The sequence below is a fragment of the Megalopta genalis genome, chromosome 17, assembly GCF_051020955.1.
Source record: "Megalopta genalis isolate 19385.01 chromosome 17, iyMegGena1_principal, whole genome shotgun sequence".
NCBI classification, from domain to species: domain Eukaryota; kingdom Metazoa; phylum Arthropoda; class Insecta; order Hymenoptera; family Halictidae; genus Megalopta; species Megalopta genalis.
In genome coordinates, this window is record NC_135029.1 from 1,613,581 (window position 1) to 1,637,287 (window position 23,707).

Below are 23,707 nucleotides of genomic sequence, written 5' to 3' on the forward strand. Positions count from 1 at the left end.
CTCGATGTAGTGCTTCAAATACTCTGTCAATACTATATGACTTCTTTCCAATGATCCTGTTGTAGAATGAAAGGATACTCAAAAGCACTTTATTTAGAGTTACAAATTCTACTCCAGAACATTCGCGTATCCAGTAAAATAAGTGATGGTGATATATTACAAAACTACAGAGATACAGAAATCTGGTGTTGGTGAAAATCCCGAGGTGGCAACCTCACGGTTCGGTGTCTACTTTTGAACTGTCGTCTGGGCCCACCTGGGCCTCTGTAGGCAACGGCTCACCCTCGCAAGGGGCCATAAAACTGTTAGGTGGGTCATCGTTGAAATTCCAACAGATCCATTTGTTTGTGGCCTGTAGCCAGAGGTGATTATTTGTTGGATTCTAAAAATTTCCGCAAGATGTTGCATTAATTATCCAACGAAACTGGTGCCTTTGTCTATTAGAATGGATTTTGGTGTTCCGAATATTGCGATAAAGTGTCTCGCGAATGCGTCTGTTATTGTCGTTGCTTTAATATCGGATATAGCGACGGGTAGGCAGTATTTGGTTAGGTTGACTTGCATAGTTAAAATGTATCGGTTCCCACCGATCGTTTCTGAGAGTGGTCCAACTGTATCCATGGCAAATTTGTCGAACGGTTCCAAAGGTGTGCCTGCAATAATCCTAGGCTGACGGGTTTTTGCTCTAACAAGTTTCTGCTCTTGACAGCTTTTGCATTTCCAAATGAATTCTTGTGCATCTTTTCTCATCCCGGGCCATTGGTATTTTTCTTTCAGACGATTTAGGGTTTTTGTTACTCTCTTATGACCTCCGATCAAACTACTGTGAGCTTCTTCAATTAATTGTTGTCGGATTTCTTCCGTAGGGGTGATGATGTTATCCGTGCAAGCTGGTTGTGGTAAAATTGGATTGATCTCCGGATCCTCTTCATCGGTTGAACTGCTGATTTCCTGGGATGATGATTCATAATCAGGTATAGACTGGATTATCCTTGGTTCATTGATCGGTCCAGGTGTTATTGTTGATGGATTAAATGGCGTGGAAGAGGCGCCTGGAAGATTGTCGATGGACGGAGTTTGTGTCATTGTCTCTTCCAATCTTGGTTCGGTTGTTACTACGATCGTCGATCGTCAAAGTCAGTTATATACTTGCAGCTTAAGTATCGTACAATCTTTTCTAGAACCAAACGAACAATGACTTTTTTAATCTACATTAAAATAGCTGGGGAAATAATATTGACTTGGACAGAAACTTTAAATAACTCTGTTACATTGCTGTTTTAATGAAGCTAAATTTTTGTCTCCAAGTGCTAAATCATTTCCATCCAAATAAATATCTTCGAAATCCCCTACGTAGTTCTCTAGTTGTTTAACCCTTTCGCTCCGAACGACGGATATATCCGTCATCCATATGAACACTCGCGGAGCCGAACGCCGGATATATCCGACATCCACATGATCGCCCTTTGGGGACGAACGCCGGATATATCCGACATGCTGGTAAAATCGCGACCTAATTTTTGGTCTGCACCGCCTCTTGTTACTATTGCGTGAATCTTTTGACGAAACAAACAAACGACAGTCCGAAATAAACGACACACCATTCAAGTTATATTTGTTCTACCTGCATTTCCCATTATTATTGTGTTACATGTCATAAAGGGATAGAAAATCGAAAGTACTAACTTTAGGACTAATTATTATGTATTATGTTTTGTATTATGAATATTATGTTTTATTTTATTACTGTATATTATATATTATTTCTTCACTTTTTCCATTGTTAATGAAACTTTTTTTACCTATTAAATAACTTTATATCTTATGCAGAAATTATAACTATATTGTTTTAAAGAAAAATCCCTTTTCTTCCCAAATACACTATCCACGCGCAATGTGCACAATTTCGGCGGGTGGTTCCGTTCAGGAGGGGCGCTACGGCGGACTGAACCGCCGTAGCGAAAGGGTTAATGTAGATTGCTCTAGGAAAAAATGTACAACATTTATACTGCAAACCCCAGAGAAACACGTAAATACATATATTCATGGAAAATCTATTTTTACCTGGATTTAGATTCAAGCTATTCAAGCAAATCGTAGGCTTGAATATTCTCAAATGCTTGAAGAACCAACGAGGCTACGCTTAGATTTCGTGCCGCGTTCGAATATGCATAAGTCAGCATACGTGAAACTTTCCGTGTTCGTTTTGCCTCGTGTAAATAATAATTTTGAGAGAAACAATGTGTTGATCCTTATTTTATAATGTCCAGAGAATATTCGGTAACTTTTGGGACACCAAATAATAAATAGTTTGGACGCAACAACCGTTTGCAGTTGCGGTATGTCACACCCCGCACGGACTATCTTCGGCTGGACGTCAAAGAAGATATCCAACAAATGCAACAACGATTGCATTGCAACAGTGGTACGTTTGACGGAAAGGTTGACCACAATTCATAACTTCATACGATCTTTAAGAAAATTTTTTGAGGTTTCTGTATTAGAATATGTTCTGATACTACTGACATAAGCATAATTCTCCGATATTTGGCTATAATTATATAATTAAATAATAAAATTTAATACGACGATCTCAATTTCAACATCTATAACATTGTTTAAAGTTACATCTTGTCAAGATTAAATCAAGCCTAGATTAAAGTTAGAAAAAAGAAAAATAATTCTTTTTCTATGAAAATCGAAATAAAATGGATTTTTTGGCACCCTCAGCACCTCTATGCGCCGCTGCGATCCTCGAACGTGTTGTCGTTTCCCGGAAATGGAGTCGTGTATTGCATGTTACGGCCAGTTACGGTATAATGTCATTCACCCGATATAGAACAAAGTAACTCAAACGCAGAAAAAGTGATTCGAGCAAGAAGAGTGATTTCACGTGGATCACCTTACTTTCTTGATCATATCTAAAGGAAAGCCGGTATAAGACATATAACTGTGATTATTTCTCAATTCAAGTAAGTATTCGTTCCGCGTGGTATTTCCTTTACGCGGCTGAAGACCGGTTGAATGGAGTTTGCTAATACAAACAAAAACCACATGCTATGCATTTCTTGCGTAAGAAAAGTAAATATGGAAATCCAGGACAACCAGTTCCAATTCTATTAATTATACTTGTGATCTGAGAAATTGATCTTCAAGAAATAATTAGTTCTCTTTGTAAATACAAATAAGTAAATACAAATTTACTTCATCGAACAGAATCACTTTCGTTTGAATCACTTTTTTACAAATTTATAAATAACGAGAACGTTTAAACATTCTGTAGTAATAAAGTTATCTATAGATATAAGACAAAAAATGTCTCAAACAAAAATGCGACGAAGTAAATGTGATGACGAAGAAAAAATTGTTTCTTGAAGGTGAATTTTTGAGATTTCAAGATGATAATTCTTTTTTTAACTTGTATGCTCTTCGCATATGGTTATAAGCATGGAAATGCAAACTCAACGACGTATAAATATTTACGTCATACTATAATAAAGAAGAACAAGTTCCAAAAGTAAAATTAAAAATAAAAAAACAGATTACTTTATTAATCTGGTGTCATAATTCTAAATGGTGTCCCGAAAGAAATTCGAAAATTTGTTTTTCATCAAAAATAAAACTAATGTCCGCCATGATGTAGACGCTATTGTTTGTGCACTGAAAATTGATACTTTCGTAGATCATACTCCAAATGAATTCTTTTGTAGATCGTCTACTCTTTTGCAAATCAAATTAATCGTATCGCAGCTTTCATTCATCCTTTTGTGAATCAAATTCACCTCTCTGCAAATGAAATGAAACCTTTGCAATTCAAAATTAATATGAATTTCGTTGCAAACAATAGTAATTGAATGAATTTAATTTGCACAAAGGTGAATAAGTCCTGCAAGAGGGATAGATAAACTAATAGAAAATTCAAAAGGAAAAGGGACTGTTATTCGACTATCAATTATCCATTGAACTAGTATGTCAAACAACGTGTTGACACTTTCACAAGGCCGCCCCGCTTTTTACGTGCACGATCCCGGTAAAGATCCTCTACCATCCGTGACTGTACGCTGGCCGACCGAGCACGTATCGCGTAACCTGGAGAGATGGCCTGGATGCCTTTTTTCGTCGTGTACCGTTACCGTAGAATAACTTAGGTATCTACCATCATGGGACCACCACTTATTTCACTTTGTCCCCATCGTTCACCTGTTCGATCGAACGTTACAATCGGTGCTCTATCAGCAGCAGAGTTAAATAGGAAAGGAACTGGCTGAGTTTCTCTACGCGGAACCGTGATTTCGTTCAGTCTTTCTTACGTGCTCATTCGAAACGGGCGCACAAATGTAACCGAACCCAACCAGGCGAACGGATTAAGCCAGACGAAACGTAGGAGATCTTGAAGAATCACGCCGCTGTTCTGAAATCGGCTAATACTGAAAATGAGAGCTACACTTGTTTTGGCGATAGTTATTACCGTTTGTTTCAATGTAAGTTCAAACTAAACGAATGTTTCTCTTTTTTACTTCTATTCTCGGAATGCGATTAGTGAGCAACGTAAACATTCGGACACTCTTTGAAAGGCAATGATTATTTTTAAATTGAACCGACCGACTTGAATTTGTTTTGAGATTTTAGAGGAATTATTTTAGTAGGGAATGTCCAAACAAATATTTGCATAAATTACTTGATTGCAATGACGAAACAAAATGTTTGGAACGACTTTTTCCAACTTCTTAATACGAGATTGTAACGAAAATTTAAACATTGCATTATTTACATTTAGATTTGCATTGTATTATCTTTATTTTTATCTTTATCATTGTCTAGTAATCCAGCCTGTCTAACGTCACGGAATAAGTCAAATCGTTTGATCAAATTTGAAAAAAGTTATTACGTTCAAAAATGTGTTCGGATTATTAATTAACTATGTAACTATTGTAATTGTGAGCAATGTATAACTACATCATTTACTAGCTAACATTTGTTTACGATAATCATTACTTTGATAAAGAATTGTGTAATCAGTATCTCTCTCTCTATTTATTATAAAAGTACTACAATGTACTGTTTTTAAATAAGACTAGAAAATAGTGTATGAACAAATACTATAGATATGCAAATGACATATATGACAATATAGATACGTATTTTTATATTGCACATTTATATCGCACATTTTATAATAATAGAATAACATTACAGTTCGTAAAATTTTTACATTTTGTATGCAAATACACGAAAAAGCTACGTACCGTAACATTTGTTTAAACAATTTGTGTAGTGCAACGATTAACAAGTTTAGACATGTAGGTTTATGATTAATATTACCATTTTAATGATAACACATTTACAACAATTTAAACTAGCATGTTACGTTAATCGAGAGGAATTTATTGCTTAATCAAATATGCCTCAACACTTCTGAATTGAGAAATCATATTTTAATTTTCCCTGGCTTTTTGCATCATTTTTTCGAAAATCGCTCAGTGCACGGAAAATGATAGTCAATCATTTAGAAGGTATTCGAAAATATCGCTTTTATAAGCAATAATTATTTCATCGATCGAATTCTTTCTCTTTTGTTCATTGAAATTATTCTGGGGGCACCGTGACGAAAGTTTAAACAACAATGTTCATCGAGAGTAAAGAAAACTCGCGTTAGCGTGCACGCGTGTCAAGGTCACGGTATTTAGCATTTAAAATGATATTAACAAATGATTGTGATTATTAACAGGTCCACTATGCTGAGAGCAAGTCGACAAAGTCGACCCAGATGTTGTCTCTTCAAAGTAAAGAAACAAATGTGGCCAATTTCATGAGATTACTAGTTATGAGGCTGGTCTTTGGAGTAGCATCTGCGATGGGTCTCGGAGAAAATCTGTCTGACGTCCTCGGAGGGATATTTGTACCACCCGGAGCTGACGACTATGACTATGGCGGCGGTGACTATTTCACGGATTTGTTTTAACGCTGATGTTCGTTCAGATATTATTATCAAACTCGTCAACTCGTCCGTTGCCATGTCGATCAAACATAATCAACACTGAGTTTTTTATATACATCTATCGACTAGATAGGAGGATATAAAAATTAGACATAATTAAACGGTTCATCATAACTACTAAATCGTGTAACAGTTATTTCAGTATAGAACAAAGAAGAAGGCAAAAATTATTTTCTTTTTATTCACTACAACACTTTTATACTTTTGCATACGAACTTACATTTAATACACGATTAAATAAAAATTTAATTGAAATATTCTTATTAATTTGGTAGATTCTTAAAAACAGCACAATTCCAAATTTGGATCCTAAATTTACATTTGCCGACTTTCCTTTATGCTTTAAATGTTATGCAACACATTTACGTTAAATTACGTAGATGCAATTTAGATAATTATTACTGTAACCACAATTGAGCATGGCAAAATCAGCGCCGACAGTAACGATCTAGTATAAATATTTGATTTGTAGACAAAACAAATCGATGCCATTTGAAAAAAGTAAAATATTTATCGGCGTACATAATAATTGTGTTTATTAAAGGATTACTAAATTCTGTATTCCTGCGAAAAGTACCGAGGGTTATTAATGGAGTTTTTGCAAAATAATCGTGGTGGCGAATATTTAAATGCGTTAGCTGGGTACAGTCTAGATAAAAATTCATAGGTATGCATTTATAGATTTTCTATCCTTTACTCTCTCCTTAAAGGAGACTTATCGAGGGTAAATGAGATAAAATCTCAACTCAGCAGTTTAAATAAATGCTGCAGATCTGGGTTAAATATCGCTGTGACAACTATCAACATAAAAGAACAATTTTTCATTTTTTATTGTTACTATGTAAATCTATATTGTTTTCACAGCTGATTGTTACACTGCTAAGGTTTCTTTGACGATTAGAGACATTTTCAGTAGTTAAACATTACTAAATAAATCGTATAGTACCCTTAGTATAGCGACACTCGTTTCACCAACGATGGATAGAAACTGTATTTTTTAGAAATACTGGGAAGCGTTATCGACGTGAATAATGATTTTGAATTCAATACAACTATTATTTTTATCGTAAAATGTAATTAGGCAGAGGACCCATTGATCACTCATTACACGTATTTACAAATCAGATTTATTATATTTTCGAAAAATGATGTACATTTTTTAGTCCTTCGATATCGACTGCGTCATTTATTTATTAGTTTGCATTGACGACAATGGGAACATATATGTAAAATGTGCATAATTGTAATAATTACGCGAAAACTAGTAAATTAAAATGCCCGAATAGAACTTTATCAGTAAGTTTCTTCTTAAGATTTATTTATTTGTAAATAACTATTTATATATATTTATTTATTATTTATTTATATTACTATATGTGAAATAATGAAACATTGTTACATTGAAAAGCACCCGTAACTATTCGTGAAAAATGAGATGTTATAAATTGCTTTTTGTATGTATCAAAGCTTCGTCGAAATAAACCATAGTGTTCACTATCTACCACTCTTGTTTTTAATTCCTTTAATTCAACTTCTATACACCGTTTAGACCAAACTAATCGAAATGAGGAATTCAACATTCAACACTTTCATAATCAATAATTTTATTTCCTTATTCGTTCATTTTTATTAAAAATATTTGGATAATGTATTGTGTTATGTAAGAAAAAGTTTTATGTATCCTGTTCCAGATCTGTATGTTATTATAACGAACATCAATGTCACTATTTCTACATATGTATTTGTATGTATAATGTGTGCAACATACAGAATATTTAGCAAAAGAACAAAAGTTTATTCATTTGTGATCAGTTATAAGTTACGATATTGAAAATGATAGAAAACTGCTTGTTTCTATGAAAAAGTTAAGGATACTCTGCCTTATTAACACTAGAATCACTGAACCTTAATCGCGTCTAATGTATATTATATATATTATTTTATAGCCTTCAGTATAGAAGATTATCAAAAAACTTCTCATAGAAACGTTTCTATAATTTCAATAGCTATGAAAGAAAAAAAATCAGTAACCAGCAATTTTGAGTTGTTGCAGTATTAAAAATAACATGATGCATTGTTTTATTTTATACGCAGTATGATCGCTTACGTCAAAATGAGTTCACCGATCTGCAGTACCGTAATCTGTCACCATTCAAAAATATTGAGTTCAGTAAAAGTGATGTACACATCCTCGACACTTCAGGCTTGGATCAGTTTGAAAATAATTGCACCGGATTGAGCGAATTATTGAGAATATGTTATACTTCAGGATCCCGAAAATAATTTGCTATACGAATATGATCGATATCCCAAAATTGTGAATTCACTTGTACGATTAGACCGTGGACCTTTGTGCAAAATAAAAATTTTGCAAGACGATTGTAAGAAACAGAAATTAAATACAATTAAATTGTTTGTTTTAAATATTTTGTCAAGATGCAAATAGTGCAACAGTATTATTTAAATTGTTCTTATATCTTCGCATGCATAAAATCCGCAATCTAATTATAATTCATTAAGTATACATGGTCGAGTTTTCGTAATCATGTTGCATGACAGTTAGGTCGGGATTCTGTATCTTAAACTAAATGAATTTCACTAATCTGGAACGTTTCGATATTGGAGACTTAGTAAACGTTAGAATCGTGAATTTATATTATAGTTATCTTTATATTATAGGCCTTATTATAGGTTGAAATTTCCTTTGCCAAATCAAAATCAAGATATTGATACATTCGACGAGATTACCATCGTTTGCTCTTCACATTTAGAACTCTCTCTCAAAAATGATCGAAACATTAACCTGGATTACGGGGAAAAATAATTATACGGATCGATGCGTTTCGGTGCTTGCTACTGGTCTTGACTTTATGTTAATGTTTTATCCTACTCTTGCGGTAGCGAGTATCAGAAAAGAAAAGAAACATTTGGAAGCGTGATACGCTCTATATAAGTATGCAGACGTACAGTCTACAGTTACACATATTTGCTGAACAGAGTGGAACACGGTGTTACAAAATTATATACATCTATTATACATATCGTGATTTTACATCCTTGGTTTGGAAGATATTAGCATAAGTAACATTCCGTAAAATTGATCTTAACTTTGAAAATTCAAGGGTCAAAAATCGAAAATTTCTTTTATTTTTATCAGCCTAATGTCTGACTTTTTGACATTCTGTACCAGAAATGAAATTATATGTATTCGATTGTCACAAAAGTTCTTTTCTTAACATGCGTGTTCGATGCCGTTCTACGTATTCATTATTTACACAAAACATAATTATCAATTAATAAACATATTGATATACTTGCTTAACGGCGGATTTTATGCATTTATGCGGATAATGAATAAATAATATCTACAACAATGCGACGATTAAAAGAATTCAGGAATATATATATATATATATATATATATATATATCCGCATAAATGCATAAAATCCGCCGTCAAGCATATATATATATATATTCCTGAATTCTTTTAATCGTCGCATTGTTTTAGATATTATTTATTCATAATAATAATAATAATCCTAATATATATATATATTGATACATTATATTCAATTTATTAAAATTATTGTTAAATTGTTAAAATTATAAAGAATCTTTCGTTGATTACAACAGTACTGAATGTACATCACACGTCTCTGGATGAGGAACTTTACATCAGTCTTTGAAGATATGCTTACCAGCAAAGGGTGGCTACTATTATTTAACTAACAACAGATCTTAACAGCTATAGGTAAAACAAGGCAGTCAGCCTTACTGAGGAGCCCTCTAGCAGACCGGGGACGAAATTCCCCTTTCGTTTCCTTTCCTCGATAATTTCCACACGGCAACTGCCGATAAAGCTGCAAAAGAGAAGCCTTGCAGTCTTATATCGTACGATAACAATTCCAAAATCAGTTTACTGGGTGCAAAAACCTTTATTAAAAAGTCTACTTATGGAACGCCAATTGGGCCAATGCAACTCCACGCAAGTTTCAAAATGCAAAATCTAGTGTCCAAGAAATCTCAGTCCACGAAGCCCCATTATCAAAAAACGAATAAGTAGCTATTACCTGTACTCGAAAAGATCACTCAAAAATTACTCATGATTTTCTAATAACAAAGCGAAACACTCCTGCACGTTCTTCGTGCGATGGATTCGTCACTATCCAAGAGATACTACTGGTAATGCCCCAGATCTTCATTGGAACGAACTCGTAATTTATTAACAGTATTCTGAAGACGAATTTAAACGAAACAGATACGCGAAACATCCTCCTTTACTTTAAATCTATAAACTGATTTGAAGAATTTATAATATGATATAATAATAATAAAACCCTTCTCGCTCTCTTGAAAAATTCGGGTATATGAAATAGTTCAAACTTTTTAATTCACTATATTATGCACCATATTCCTTCACTATAAATCGTATTTATATTAACAAGGGACCAAAGATAACAGTTATTTAAAAAATGTTCTAAATTTCTGGTTACAAATAACAGTTACAATGGGCCGGGAATTAACTAAACGGAACGCGAACGCGGTTCGACTTATTCGATCGAAATAGAGGAAATAAACCGAGTAGCCGTTATTTCGGCTGTTGAAACGGAATGAAAATCGTTCAGGAGCATTCTTATACAGTCCGCCGAATGATCACACGCTACAAAAGCCGATGCTAATGACGTCGTGTCGACTTGCGCCGCCGAAGGACAGGCGAGGGATTCATCAAGCACAAAGATTTCCTTTGGAATCGGCGATCAAGCAAACTCGAGGTGGTTCTAATAAAAGGCAGGATGCGCCCGGGACCGGACGTGATGTTTGCCGCATACAGAAACAGTTCCAGAAACGAAGGAAACACCGTCGTTGAACTACGATGATCGGTACCCCTCCATCAAGATTATCGTGACCTAAGTATGGTATGGTGTGAATACGTCATGGACGAAAGCTTTTACGGCTCGACGACAGTTTCTGTAAGACATTTGTAATGTCAATGTCACGGTAACTATTCCCCTTTGCCATTAACCCTAGAAAGATAACCATATGACAACGTACGTAAAAGATAACCATACGCTTCAGAGGCGCATGCTTTTCTAAGGCGTCAATTTTATACTAACAATGGATATTTATTTAAGTTAATCTAGTCATTTTAAAGGTTTGGCATTATTGTACAAATAAAATGCATTTATATTATATTTTTTTATATTTTAAGTAATTTTAAACTTAAATCACTAGACCTCTATGAAAAATTAACAAAAATCAACAGTCTTCGCAGGCGCCTCTGCGACGTAGGTTATCTTTCTCGGGTTAAGAGCACATCTACTTCGTACAGTGTATAAGAAATTAACCGCAGATCTGTTGCATTTATGACAAAAATGAGTCGGCCCAAAGCAGAAAAAACATTTATTCAAAGTACTCTTGCATTAGTCTCAATTTGATAAAATGATTGCAGAAAGAAATGTTTATTATAAATTCTGTATCTTACTATTACTGCGGACAATTTCTATTTTGCATACAAATTCGCAGTCTAATATAATAACTAACAATAAGTTCTGAAAAATCTGTTGAATGCTGCTCTATGACCGATAAACAATATTCAACAATAGACTTGAAACTTCTATGTAAATTTACAATTTATTTAACAGTTATATTTTAATACTTTACCAGTACTGATTTATAAATTTCAATCCTTAAATGATGCATTATAGTCATAACAGTTTAAACAGAAATTTTCATCATAACGAAAGATCCAGTAAAACGAGACGATCAATACCTGTCAATAGAACTTTCTGCTACGACGAATATGGGTGGAAAACGAAGTAAATGTGCGTTGTCAGTTCATACACCCTAGTGAAGCTCTCATTCAAGCTGCTTAATGCTATTTAAAGATATGTACATAAGTACGTCAATGAACTATACTGTATAATCACAAATTTTATTTTTTTTTAACAATATAATTGTTGCAACGTCATTTAAAAAATTATTTTATGGTATTTTGGGAATATTTTAAGCAAAAGACTGCTCTCGAATGTATCAAACATCCCAACGAATTTCATATTCGGCAAAATTACTTAATCAAAATATCATTATAAATGTTGCATCGTAGCCGTAAAGAAAATCATACATTGTCAAAGAGAACCATTGGGATAATGCACACTCCAAATTAATGTTTCTATGCAATTTTATTGCAATCTTCTAAGTATATTTTTGCTTGAAGTATTTATCAAATATTGTACACAAATTTTTTAAATATCGTTGTAACAATTATACATATAATTAAGAAAATATAAAATCTGCCAACTAGGACTGCTTAATACATATTTACATATAACTATCCAATCATTTTGAATTGACTTCTTAAGTTTTTACATTGTTCATCTGATTATATGTCTGCAAAAATGTAAAAAAAACATTCAAAAATTCGATTTCCAACTTTTATAATTATGATCGCAATTTCAAAAAAATCTGAAACAAAATCGAAGATAATGTTTACAACAATATGTTATTGTAAAAATTAATATAAAACATAGCGACGACTACTACCATAAAAATATAAATATAAGTTCTCAAATTTTTTAAAACATTTGTTTTTGCAACTAAAAATTCTGAGAAAAATTCAGAGTGTAGTGTCCCATCAGGGAGAATACTCACAAATTTGTTCATAATTTCCCGTTAAGCAGAACAGAAGAAATAGAACTGAATCTGTTAATCGGATTTCACCCTTTAAGTACCCCTGTGTGAGGGCATCGACTTGAAAGGCTGAGATGGTTTATTTTTATAAGTGACCTATTGAATGATCTAAACCTAAACAAAAATCATTTATTATGGTGATACATTCGACCATCTTATCTGGCTATAATATTTAATTTCTATTTGTACATGTGTCAATAGCCACATGTTCATTGTCCCATTTAGAATCGCTTAGAAACGCGAGTATTATTATTGCATCCTTTATATACATAGACCAAAAAATAAAGAAAAAGACCGAAATGTAATACAGGTAAAATAAAAGGATGTCTGTAACACAAGTAAATATTTGAGTATGCATGTAAGGGCCGGTCAGCATAGCCAGTACAAAATTTGTTTAAATCCGTCCTTTTAAAAATTGATTATAATTGACAGAAGATCGTTCTCTCGTGACGTGGGTGCATTAATGGGATACGTGTCGCCGACCGTAAAACAATAGTACCAGCGCAGGGTCCGTCCTTGTTGGTTCCAGCGCCGCGAGGAATCGGTTCCTCTTTACAATAGCTATCCTTCGACAGACAGAAGACTTTTGCTCTCTGTTAGTATGCGCCTCACCCTCACCGATGACACTTTATCCGGGCTCTGCGACAACTTTTACTTACGGTAGTGAATTTACACTGGACCCTGACGCGTTTAGGTGAAATGCATCAAACAAACGTCCGTTAATACGCAAACAACGGTGTCGAATTAACCTTATTTTTTGTAATTGATAATATTTAAATTTTACATACATATAGTGTGTTTTACATACACACTAAATATCTACATAAACGGATTAATGTGAGTGATTAAAAAGTTTCCGTTTTAAATGTGCCCTCTCGGATGGTTTTTCGGCCCTCAATTGTGAACTGTTTTGGTGATAATTGTTCCGCAACGCAAATTCATCAGAAAAATAAGTGCAACTTTGATATTGTGAAACATGAATGCAGAAGAAGTCAAAGTTGGTTGTTTCCAAGTGGTCATCGCAATACTCTTGGCTGTTAATTATGTTATCGTCGCTATGAGCCATGCATTACCGGTCTTTCATAATTACACGCCGAAATTTTATTGTCAGGTAAGGTTTCTTAGTTGAGTATTGTAACTGCCCAGACTAGGACGTTATTATACTAATTTCCAAACTGTCTTCGTGTTAATTTTTAAGTATTTTTTATGTGCTTTTTCTGTTTTCCTTCTCTTTTTATATATTTTCCACTGTCTTTTCATTTTACTATCCTTTTATGGTGCTTTTTGGGGTTATCACCCCAATATAGTAAGTAATAACAATATTAATGCTACTAATAATAATAATAATAATAATAATTTTTATTTTATTTTATTTTACAATTACTATCTATAGACAAATAATATTAATATACGAACATTACTTCCATTTCCGCGTTAGATACTCTCTCGTACGTGCATTTATATATTATCCATACATTTTTAAATATTAATCACAGCAAATGAATCATTCCTGTAGTATTTTATATAAATTTTATTTAAAACATATAGTAATATTGTATGCACCCCCATGAATTAATAACACTTTATGTGTGCCGGCAGTTTTCTAATACTCATCTAAAAATTGAAAACCAACAGTTGAGAATTCCTTAAAAAAATTTTCATAGGCGATAACAATTTTGTCCGTCATTCAACAAATTATTTGTATTAATATTATGTATTAATTGCTTTTGAGATTATTATTCAAAAGAAGATAATTAAGCTTGTTTTACATACAGCTCAATCACTGAAAATCCTGTTGAAATAGGCTTTCGATAAATAAAGTGTTAAGAAAATGAAACGTGCGAAGAATACTTAAGAAGTGAAATTTTTAAAAACTTCATGTTTTTATGAATCGGATAAAAAAATGTTTATATACTTTATGATTCTATTAATCAAATAAATCAGCTAAAATTATTGAAAACTAGTGTGTTTATTTGTTTATTTTAGATTAGAAATGAAACGAGACGAGCGTACGGATGCCAGGATTTGCGCAACGTAACTGTTGCAAACAACGAGACTTCCAGTCTCGAAGATGATTCCGTCTATAAAGACCTCTGTTTTGGTGATTATCAATTCGCTACGGAGTTCGGCGAGAACAGTGTAGTGACAGAGTGGGGTTTGATTTGTGAAAAAAGATATTTAACTTTCCTTGGGCCTACAATTTATTATGTAGGAGTTCTAATAGGCGCCTGGATCGCAGGCATATTGGGTGATCGTATCGGAAGGCTTCCTGTACAAGCTATTTGCCTTTACACTCAAGGGACCATGGCTGTTGCGCTATATGTCGTGCAGGTACGCAATAATTTTACGCAATAGCTTCATTATTTTTTTCATTAAGAATATCGGAAACTGTACAAAGTTCAAATAATTGTAAAATTAAATGACACGTTAAATTAGTAGATCACGTTATAAAATTATTAAAAAAGTATTCTAGACATTGTACAGCAAACTACCCCCATGACATTAAAAAAAAATTCAAGTCGTTTAGATCAGTTTTAAAAAAGTCATTGCGTTTTAAAAGGTGTTCGAATACTTTTTTGATTTTAAACCTCTCAACGATCACGTTTTTTTTCAATCTAACCGGTCAAAAGCGATCACATTTTTTGTAATTTAATGTAAAAAATATTCATTTATTTAGTTTCAAATACACATGTATGTAATTTATGTATACTGTATAACTTGTTACTATAATTTAATATAATTTATTCGTGTCATTCCAAAACTGTAAGTAAATAATTGAACTTGCTATCATGTGATTATAATAGAGAGAAAATTTACGTCTTTCGAACCCTCGAAATAGAAGCTATTGTGCATTCATAAAAAAAGGAAACATTTCGAATTTCATAAAGTTTATATGATTTAAAAGTGTTTTTTAATTACGGACAGTTTGTGGTGTACAGTTTAGATACATTATTATAAGATTCTCCTTAGCATGACCATTCAATTATTATTTAAAATGAACTATTTGTTCTAGCATTACCCCACGTTCCTGGCTCTTCGTGGACTACAAGGAGTTTTTGTCCAGGGTTTACAAAATTCTACATATATTCTTTCGTTGGAATTGTTCCCTGCAAAAGCTCGCACATTCGTTGCATTAGTTATGCAAATTGCGTGGGCCATCGGTCTACTACTTTTGGCTGCATTAAGTTATGTCATACCAGACTGGAGAATTCTGCAGCTCGCAATTTCAGTTCCCACTGCAGTTACCGTACTCTATATTTGGTAATTAGTGTAATGTATATTTTTAAAAATACTTTTAACCTATGTTCGGATATATGAAAGTCTCTTCTAAAATCTAAAACTGTAAGTTTATATTCATAATTCTTTTGTTTGTTAACATCAAACTTACCGAGTACTAGAAGCGACGAGACTAAACGGTATCCTTGAGCCGATTTAGATGGTTGATGTGTTATTCGATAGAGCATAACTAGAAAGCACTTCGGTTAAATTTTTAACCCCCTATCGTGACCAGAGACGTAATTATAGGACATCGGTTTAACAGTTTTCGATCGATTTTTTCTATTTAAATGCATGCAAAAATTCTGACCAAAATCTGACATGTATTAGTGTGCATTTTTGAGAATTTTTTCAGATTTTTAAATTGATAATCCTAGTTGTAAAAAATAAAGTAAACAATCTTAGTCCCAAAAAATGCAGATTTCTTATAAAAGTAGTTTCGGCATCCTGATCAAACTTTTTCAGTAATAAGATAATATCAAACTAGTGACTAGAGAATTTTTTTAGATTTTTTAATTTGTTGCACACAAACACGAGTTATCCTGTTGATATCAATTTATATCAAGTTGATATCAAGTTATGATAATCACAATTATACATTATTATTTTTCAGGATCGTACCGGAGTCACCAAGATGGTTACTCGCGAAGGGTAAAATCACAGAGGCAGATATGGCATTGGAACGTATCGTTAAGTACAATGGTTGCTGTATAAGATCTCATAAAGAAAATGTTAAGACGGAAGAAATCGAAACTGAGAACACGACACCGCTCAAACCAGAAAGAAAGTCACGCTTGTCATCCTCAGATTTAAAGAAATTAAAAACGGACACCGAAATGAAAGAAGAATCTACTAATTTACTAACTAATGACACAGAAAGTGTTCAGCAAAAAACTCGAAGTAAGGAGCAGTAAATAAGAATCCTTGGAACAACGCTAACAATTAATGGAGATATTTGAAAACTAACAATAAGCGAAGAAAATATATAAAAAACATTCATTGAGGGAAGGTTGATAAAATTTTTAGCAAAAATATAGAGTTTTATAAATAATGTTTTATGTAATATAATATATAAAAATATAGACAGACAATTTAACCATTAAGAACATTTAGCATATTCATTTATATGATTAGCATTCAAACATATATACATATACACGTTGTGCCGATTATTTTTCATTAAACAATTAAAATGATTAAAATATAAAATTAATTTTTATTTAACTTTTCATTTTTACACTTGACAGAAAGTTTGTATTTTGTATAAAGATCCGCAATCTAGTTATAAATTACGAAACAATTAAAAATCGTGAAAATTGCAGACAATTAGGAAATGATTTATTTTTTTGTATCATTCCAACTAATTGCAATTTTTGAAAAAAAATGTCTAGTCATCCTTTAGTAAAGTAAAGTCAGTCTAACATGTCAGAAAATTTGAAACATTTGCTTCAATTTGAACATATTATATGCCGAAAATCAACCCCAACAATTCCCATAAAGTCTAATATGATTAATGAAACTGAAACGAGAAAGCTAAAATTTGTCATACGTATTGGATGCTATTTTAACTCTTTCGCGTCCTAAATATACTAGTGAAATTCAGCTTGTTTGAATACATTACAATAAGAATTAATTTTGGAAATTAATAAAATCTTAGTGTCGCACAAATGTGACTGACGCGGTACTTAATGTGTTAGGAAAGTTACTGCGTTTTAGAAGGTGTCCGAATATTATTCTTACACATTGCTGACAATACATTTTCTTAAAAATGGATACATAGTTTGTGTGCCCGTATGTTTTGTGACAATTATGTATGATATAGTAATGTATAGATGTTATTCTTATCTATGTTTCAGAATCGAGTTTAATAGCTATTTCAGAAAACCTAGAAGTGAAACATCCCAAAACGGAATCAGCCGTAAACTCCCCTGAAAATAGTGAAGTAGAAAAAAAGAACGTTCCTTCGAGTTCGAAGAGCCACCGCAAATCAAAATCCATATCCCAACCGGCAGGTGTTCAACGACTTTCCATGAAAAATGCATACGATATCGTCGAGCTGAGAACTGTTGCAAGCAAGGAGATGTTATCTAAAGACGAAGGGATAGTGGAGAATAAAGTTAAAGAGAAACCTCAAAAGGCACGTACGACGCAGGAGCTGAAAGATTTGTTCAAGTCCACGTTGTTAAGACGATACAGCATAGTATTGTTTTGTCAATGGTAAGTCCTTTAACATTTATTTTTTTCAATAAAAACAATTTATTTATTTATTCGTTGCTATAAAATTAATATTTTATTCTCGAATAAATATTCGAGGAATATTCTCGAATCAGTTGCCAACGACTGGAACGTACTTATTCGTGAAGTAGTAACTTTTGTTTCAAATAAAATGTAGAATAATAGAATGTTCGAAATAATTAAGCTCTATTTAGATAGAATTTGATAACCCTGTATGTAATTGGTTAATCTATCGCACGATATTTTACCACATTTAGTGATGATTCGTTACGAGATCGATTGCAAAGATTTAAATTGATTTCATAGGGATATTTTTCTAAAGAACACTTGAAAAAATGTACTAAAAACAATTTAAGTCACATTATTCGATAATAAGAAATTAAATAACTCTGCGGATAAGCTATAGTTTTGTCCAGGAGCATACATTTAAAACAACAGTAAAATGCCGATTCTTGAAGTTTCTGTATGACTTTCCTCAACTTGAAGCTCAGTTTGAACTAATAGAGCTGTCCTGAATGTATTAAGGAACAATCGCTGTGGTCTTATGAGTAATAGCATCCGAGTTTATATTTGAAATAGTGTTTTGTCCGTACGTTCGGTTAGTCGCCTAACGTACATGCGCGACCGAACTATTGTACGCTCGATTCGCGCTTCCTACGGCAAATTAATGACGTGGAAGGGTCTCTAGTAGTCTTAGAGAACTTTATTTTTTGTGTTGTACTCTCTGCGAGCGCTGGTGGAAGAATGCTCTTCCAACGCTGGAAAGTCGTGGAAGAGCACCCGTGGATGGAGGTAGATTGTTTATTATTGGTCAAGGCACGAATCACCCCTTGGAGGGGGGTGTCTGCCTTGACCCTTGTTGGGGCCTGAGAGGGTTTCCCCAATGGTGGGACCTTTTTATGGCCCTTGTCTCTGGACGCAACAAATAGTCTAGTAAGACATCAAATTATATAGCTCATACAATTTACAATTAGGTTCATAATGTAATACCATTACATACTGTATACTATTTATATCGTATTATTCTTAAACATGTATCTATCGATATGTTATTTTTCTGTTTCTCAAAGGTTAACGTCTTCCATATCATGTTGCGTGTTCATGACACTGGCACCAAATTTTTCTATCAACCGGCACATCACATTTGCGCTTGGCGGAGCATTAGAAATTGCGACCTACGTGTTCGTCTACTTTGTATTATCTAGATACGGTAGACGAGGACCAATGTCTGTATATCAGTCTCTCAACGGCGTTATTTGCATTTTACTGGCTGCTATGATCATTTTGGCGAAACCTGTGATTGAAGTCGGTATGTACTCGATATAACAAGCGATGTTTTGTAGATCTGAAATAAAAAACAAATATCTGTGAAGTAGTATATTGTGATTGTTGTAAAATTCCATTGGATTTGTAACGCACTGTCGGCCAATTGTTGGCGACTTGGTCGACGAGTTACCAAACATTAGGCGGCTTGGTCACCAAGTGACCAAAAATTAGGCGATTTGGTCGGCAACTGGCTAAAAATTAGGTGGTTTGGTCGCCGTGTGATCAAAAATTAAGCAACTTGATCGCAGAGTGGCCAAAACTTGGGCGAATTGATATTTACACAGTGATTTATTATTATTGATTGATATAATTTGAATCATATTTCTAGAAACGAATACAGTAATTTCTCCCTAATTCGCGCTCAGATTGCGCACAAAAATGGACAATTTGGGAAGAGGAGGTACGATTATTCGAGCCTTGCCCAAATTGTCCGTTTTTGTACACAATCTAAGCGCGAATTAGGAAGAAATTACTGTACGTCTGTTTTTCGAGTCTCACGATTATATTGCATTCTATATTTTCACTTTCAGACCTCACGAAGACCATTATACTCTCACTTGGCAGAGTAACAGTGATGAGTACGATTTGCATAGCATATTTATATACAATTGAGATCTACCCGACCGTTGTACGAGGGACCTGTTTGGGTTTGTGCACCATTGTCGCAAAAATCGGCAGTTTGTGCACACCACATGTATTGCTAACGGTAAGATTTGTATGTCTGTAATTTATAAAATTCACTTCGCGTAAGATGCAAAATTACATCTCAAAACTAACAATACAGTTTGTTTAGTACTGTTAGTAGTACTGTTAATCAGGGATTGAAAAGGTTCCGAAAATAACTGTTCCAAACTGTTATACATATATCGGTTCTGCCTGAAACAGTTATATTAATTTTTTTGCTTAATAATTTGAATAGGTTGATAGCAATGCAACAGCATTTTGAAACTCCTCGAATGTGTTCATAGTTTTGCATTTCGTTTCCTGATTTTTCTCATAAATGCATAAAATCCGCGGTCTAATAATAAGGTATACTTATCGGTTCAGACTTATATATCAGTTTCGGCTTTTCAAATAACCAATTGCGGTTGTAATTCTATTTTATGCCATAAATACATCGCATTTCCTTTAGGTATTGAAAGTATGTGTCCTACGTTTACGTCGAAGATACGCGTACGATATGATCACATCTTTTTCTAATACTTCGTATTGCAGGCACGCGACAGCTACGGCCACTGTGCATTTTTTCAGAACTTCTGCAACAAAGAACCGGAAAATAACTGTTATAGAACTATATAAACAATATCGGTTCTGAAGAACCAAAACCGATACAAGCCAGAATCGATATGCCTTATAACAATTACGAGACTTTTTCGGTTCTCCATAACTGTTTCAAGAAACGAAACCGATATCATAACTGTTTTCAACCCCTGGTTACAGTAACTGATGAGGTGATCCTCGCAGGAGGTCTGTCGCGCTCGGATTACATTCGGATGAAAATGCCGCAGAACGGGATGCCTCGGATAACCGAGGGTAGATGGAACCTTTATACCGGTTAAAGAGTTGGAACGCATCGTATGATCATTTTATTGAACTAGGGTGATCACTGGTCACTAGCCGCTGGTCACAAACTTCTGAACAATGCTTCAGACGTAATTTCCACCGATTTCGATTAATTTAAATTGGATAATAGGCTTATACTTCTAATAAACGTAGCTGTAATTATAACCACAAACGGCCAGCCAAAGAAACAAATTGGTGCATTAAAAGTGTCCCATTTTCTTTTAACATTGTTTAAACATCTTTGAATGTTTATGTTCGTTTATTTAGATAAACAGGAGATATACAAATGAAATATATCAACAAAAGTAACTATTTAAGCACGCGAAATTAAAAAATTACATATTACGCCACGGATTTACACTGCGACCTAAGACATGATCAAAGGAAATGTCAAGATATTCGTTTATATTTTTAAGTATATTTTAAATATTTATAATTAATAAATCAAATGCTGATTGCAATTTTTGTTTCAGGGTGAATACGTTTCTGTAACCATTCCGTTAATTGTCATCGGAATGCTCTGTTTAGTATCTGGAGGTCTTGCTTTAATTCTGCCAGAAACTGTGAACACCGTTTTACCAGATACAGTAGAAGATTCAGAATTATTATCGGTAAAGACGAGGGAGAAGAGGAATAACGAGATTATAAATAATGAAAATTTGTTGAAGGAGGATGATTTATTAGAAAGAGAAGTACTTCGAACAAAACTTTTTTCGGAAGATTGGGTAGATGCCGGAAATGGTATATTAGTTAATTTTACAGATAACAAACCTACTGAGTAATAGAATTAAATACATATAGAAGGATTAATTAAAAATGTTAAGTTTAATTTAATACGAGGATTACGTTTCTATCGATATTAATATTGATAAAATTTCTATCAGTTGTAATAAATAATTAATATTAATTTTATAAGCGACCAGCATCGTTGATGATTTATGAAATAGTAAAAGATGTAAATGTTGTTGAATTACAATATTCAGAACGAGACAAATTGTAAATTGATGTCAATAACAAACGGCAAATATATTTAAAGTCCAAGTATTTCCCAAGAATACAAAATAACAGATATTTGATACATTTTAGTGAAAAAATTTATCATTCAATTTGAAGTTGGTAATTGCGAAATATAAAAAAGATTCCAAAAACTACATGATTAAAGGTTTTCAATTTTTGGTTAAATTAACCGAAAATTCTTCGGTTACTTATAATAATTTTTAACAAAGAGAATTTATTCCAGTTATTCATAACAGTCTCTCTCTCATCGGTGATGCAAACTTTACTTCGACAACCAATAACCGTTATCAATAAAAGAAATTGTATTTCAAATGAACATTGTTCATTTTACTTGTTTTGATGAATAGATTTACCCCCTGAAGGGTTGATACATACATTTATGACACACCTTGTATAATGCAATATGTGTTCGAAATATAATTTCTCTCATTTGCAACTGTTACGAGTGATTGAAATAGAATTTCCCTCTCTGATAACTAACCGAAATCAATTTTTCTCATCGGTACTGTTATAAACAATCGGAATAGAGTTTTTTTTCATAATTAACCCTCGCTGGTTGGACGTTCACAAGAAGCCTCATGATAGACAGTTGAACTGAAATTTTGTTGTTATTATCGTCATTATTATTATTACTATTATTTTAATGTACTTTGTTTTCAATTTCTAAGAAGAGTTGTACTAATCATATAATTGAATAATAGAAGAATATAAAAAATAACATCAAGTGTCAGACGGGCAAAGCAGAACCAAAGCAGCTTTGGGTCCGAAAATACCCTGGCGTAGTATGGCGAGGGTTAACTTAAACAATTTTTCCCTCATGATTATAGACAAGAAAAACAACATTTCGATCACATAAATATCATTTATAACTAAAAGCATTTAGTTATAAATAATAATCGTTATGCAACGATTTTTTCATATTGATTATAATTAAACTGCGAATTTTATGCATTGATGACAAAAATGAAAATGTGGAATACGAAATGACAAATACAGGAAATACGTTTAACAATATTGTTAAATTATTTTCAAGTTATTAAAAATGTTAAAAATGAAAATAAATTTTTATTTAACCCCGTTTGTTGTAATCAAGGTAGAGGATTTTTATTTTGATTATGGTCCCTGATTTATGCAAAAGATTGTTTCAAATGTAAAAAGGTATAAACTGCGAATAGTTGAAAACGCTCCGAAATTGTTTTGGCACTTGCGAATTTCTTCTGCTCAGTTCCATTTTTTGTGACATGATTTAGAATTAACTGTATGATGATGGTTTTACTTCGAATGCTATTCATACTATATCCTATCCAATAAACCAAATCAATGTAGATAACTAAAGCACAGCTTTTGTTAACTATTTAAAAAACTCTGCTCTGCTCAAATTATTATGTACATTTGTTTTAAGTTCATGAACAGGCCTTCTAAAGTACCATCTTTTGAACAATTTCTTTTTACGAACAAATTCACTGCATATAGCCAGCTCACATTTAATAGAAATCTTCACATTGTCAAAAAACATAGTTGATGAACAGCAGTATGAACACGCAAGTTTTTCATCTAAAATATCTCACTCACATCATATATCCAACAAATTCATTTTTTCAAA

At 33.1% G+C, this 23,707-nt stretch overlaps 2 protein-coding genes across 2 annotated transcripts; both read left to right on the plus strand.

The window, feature by feature from the left end:
- The first annotated feature begins 4,162 nt into the window (after positions 1 to 4,162).
- LOC117222852 (uncharacterized) lies at positions 4,163 to 7,499 on the plus strand. Its single transcript, XM_033474837.2, has 2 exons — positions 4,163 to 4,481; positions 5,729 to 7,499. Exons 1-2 carry the CDS (start codon positions 4,434 to 4,436, stop codon positions 5,960 to 5,962), a joined length of 282 nt encoding a protein of 93 aa, XP_033330728.1. The 5' UTR covers positions 4,163 to 4,433; the 3' UTR covers positions 5,963 to 7,499.
- A 5,743-nt stretch (positions 7,500 to 13,242) lies between these two features.
- Positions 13,243 to 23,439, plus strand: LOC117222837 (organic cation transporter protein). The gene is made up of 8 exons (XM_033474802.2): positions 13,243 to 13,798; positions 14,674 to 15,018; positions 15,701 to 15,948; positions 16,577 to 16,863; positions 17,820 to 18,180; positions 19,269 to 19,507; positions 20,055 to 20,230; positions 21,561 to 23,439. Exons 1-8 carry the CDS (start codon positions 13,664 to 13,666, stop codon positions 21,867 to 21,869), a joined length of 2,100 nt encoding a protein of 699 aa, XP_033330693.2. The 5' UTR covers positions 13,243 to 13,663; the 3' UTR covers positions 21,870 to 23,439.
- The last annotated feature ends 268 nt before the right edge of the window (positions 23,440 to 23,707 follow it).

Bases quoted from the DNA above. Each gene is read 5' to 3' on its own strand.
- LOC117222852 (XM_033474837.2), top strand. From the start codon at position 4,434: ATGAGAGCTACACTTGTTTTGGCGATAGTTATTACCGTTTGTTTCAAT. The intron at 4,482-5,728 runs GTAAGTTCAAAC...GATTATTAACAG, and splicing joins TTATTACCGTTTGTTTCAAT to GTCCACTATGCTGAGAGCAA.
- LOC117222837 (XM_033474802.2), top strand. From the start codon at position 13,664: ATGAATGCAGAAGAAGTCAAAGTTGGTTGTTTCCAAGTGGTCATCGCA. The intron at 15,949-16,576 runs GTAATTAGTGTA...ATTATTTTTCAG, and splicing joins GTTACCGTACTCTATATTTG to GATCGTACCGGAGTCACCAA. The intron at 16,864-17,819 runs GTAAGGAGCAGT...TCTATGTTTCAG, and splicing joins TGTTCAGCAAAAAACTCGAA to AATCGAGTTTAATAGCTATT.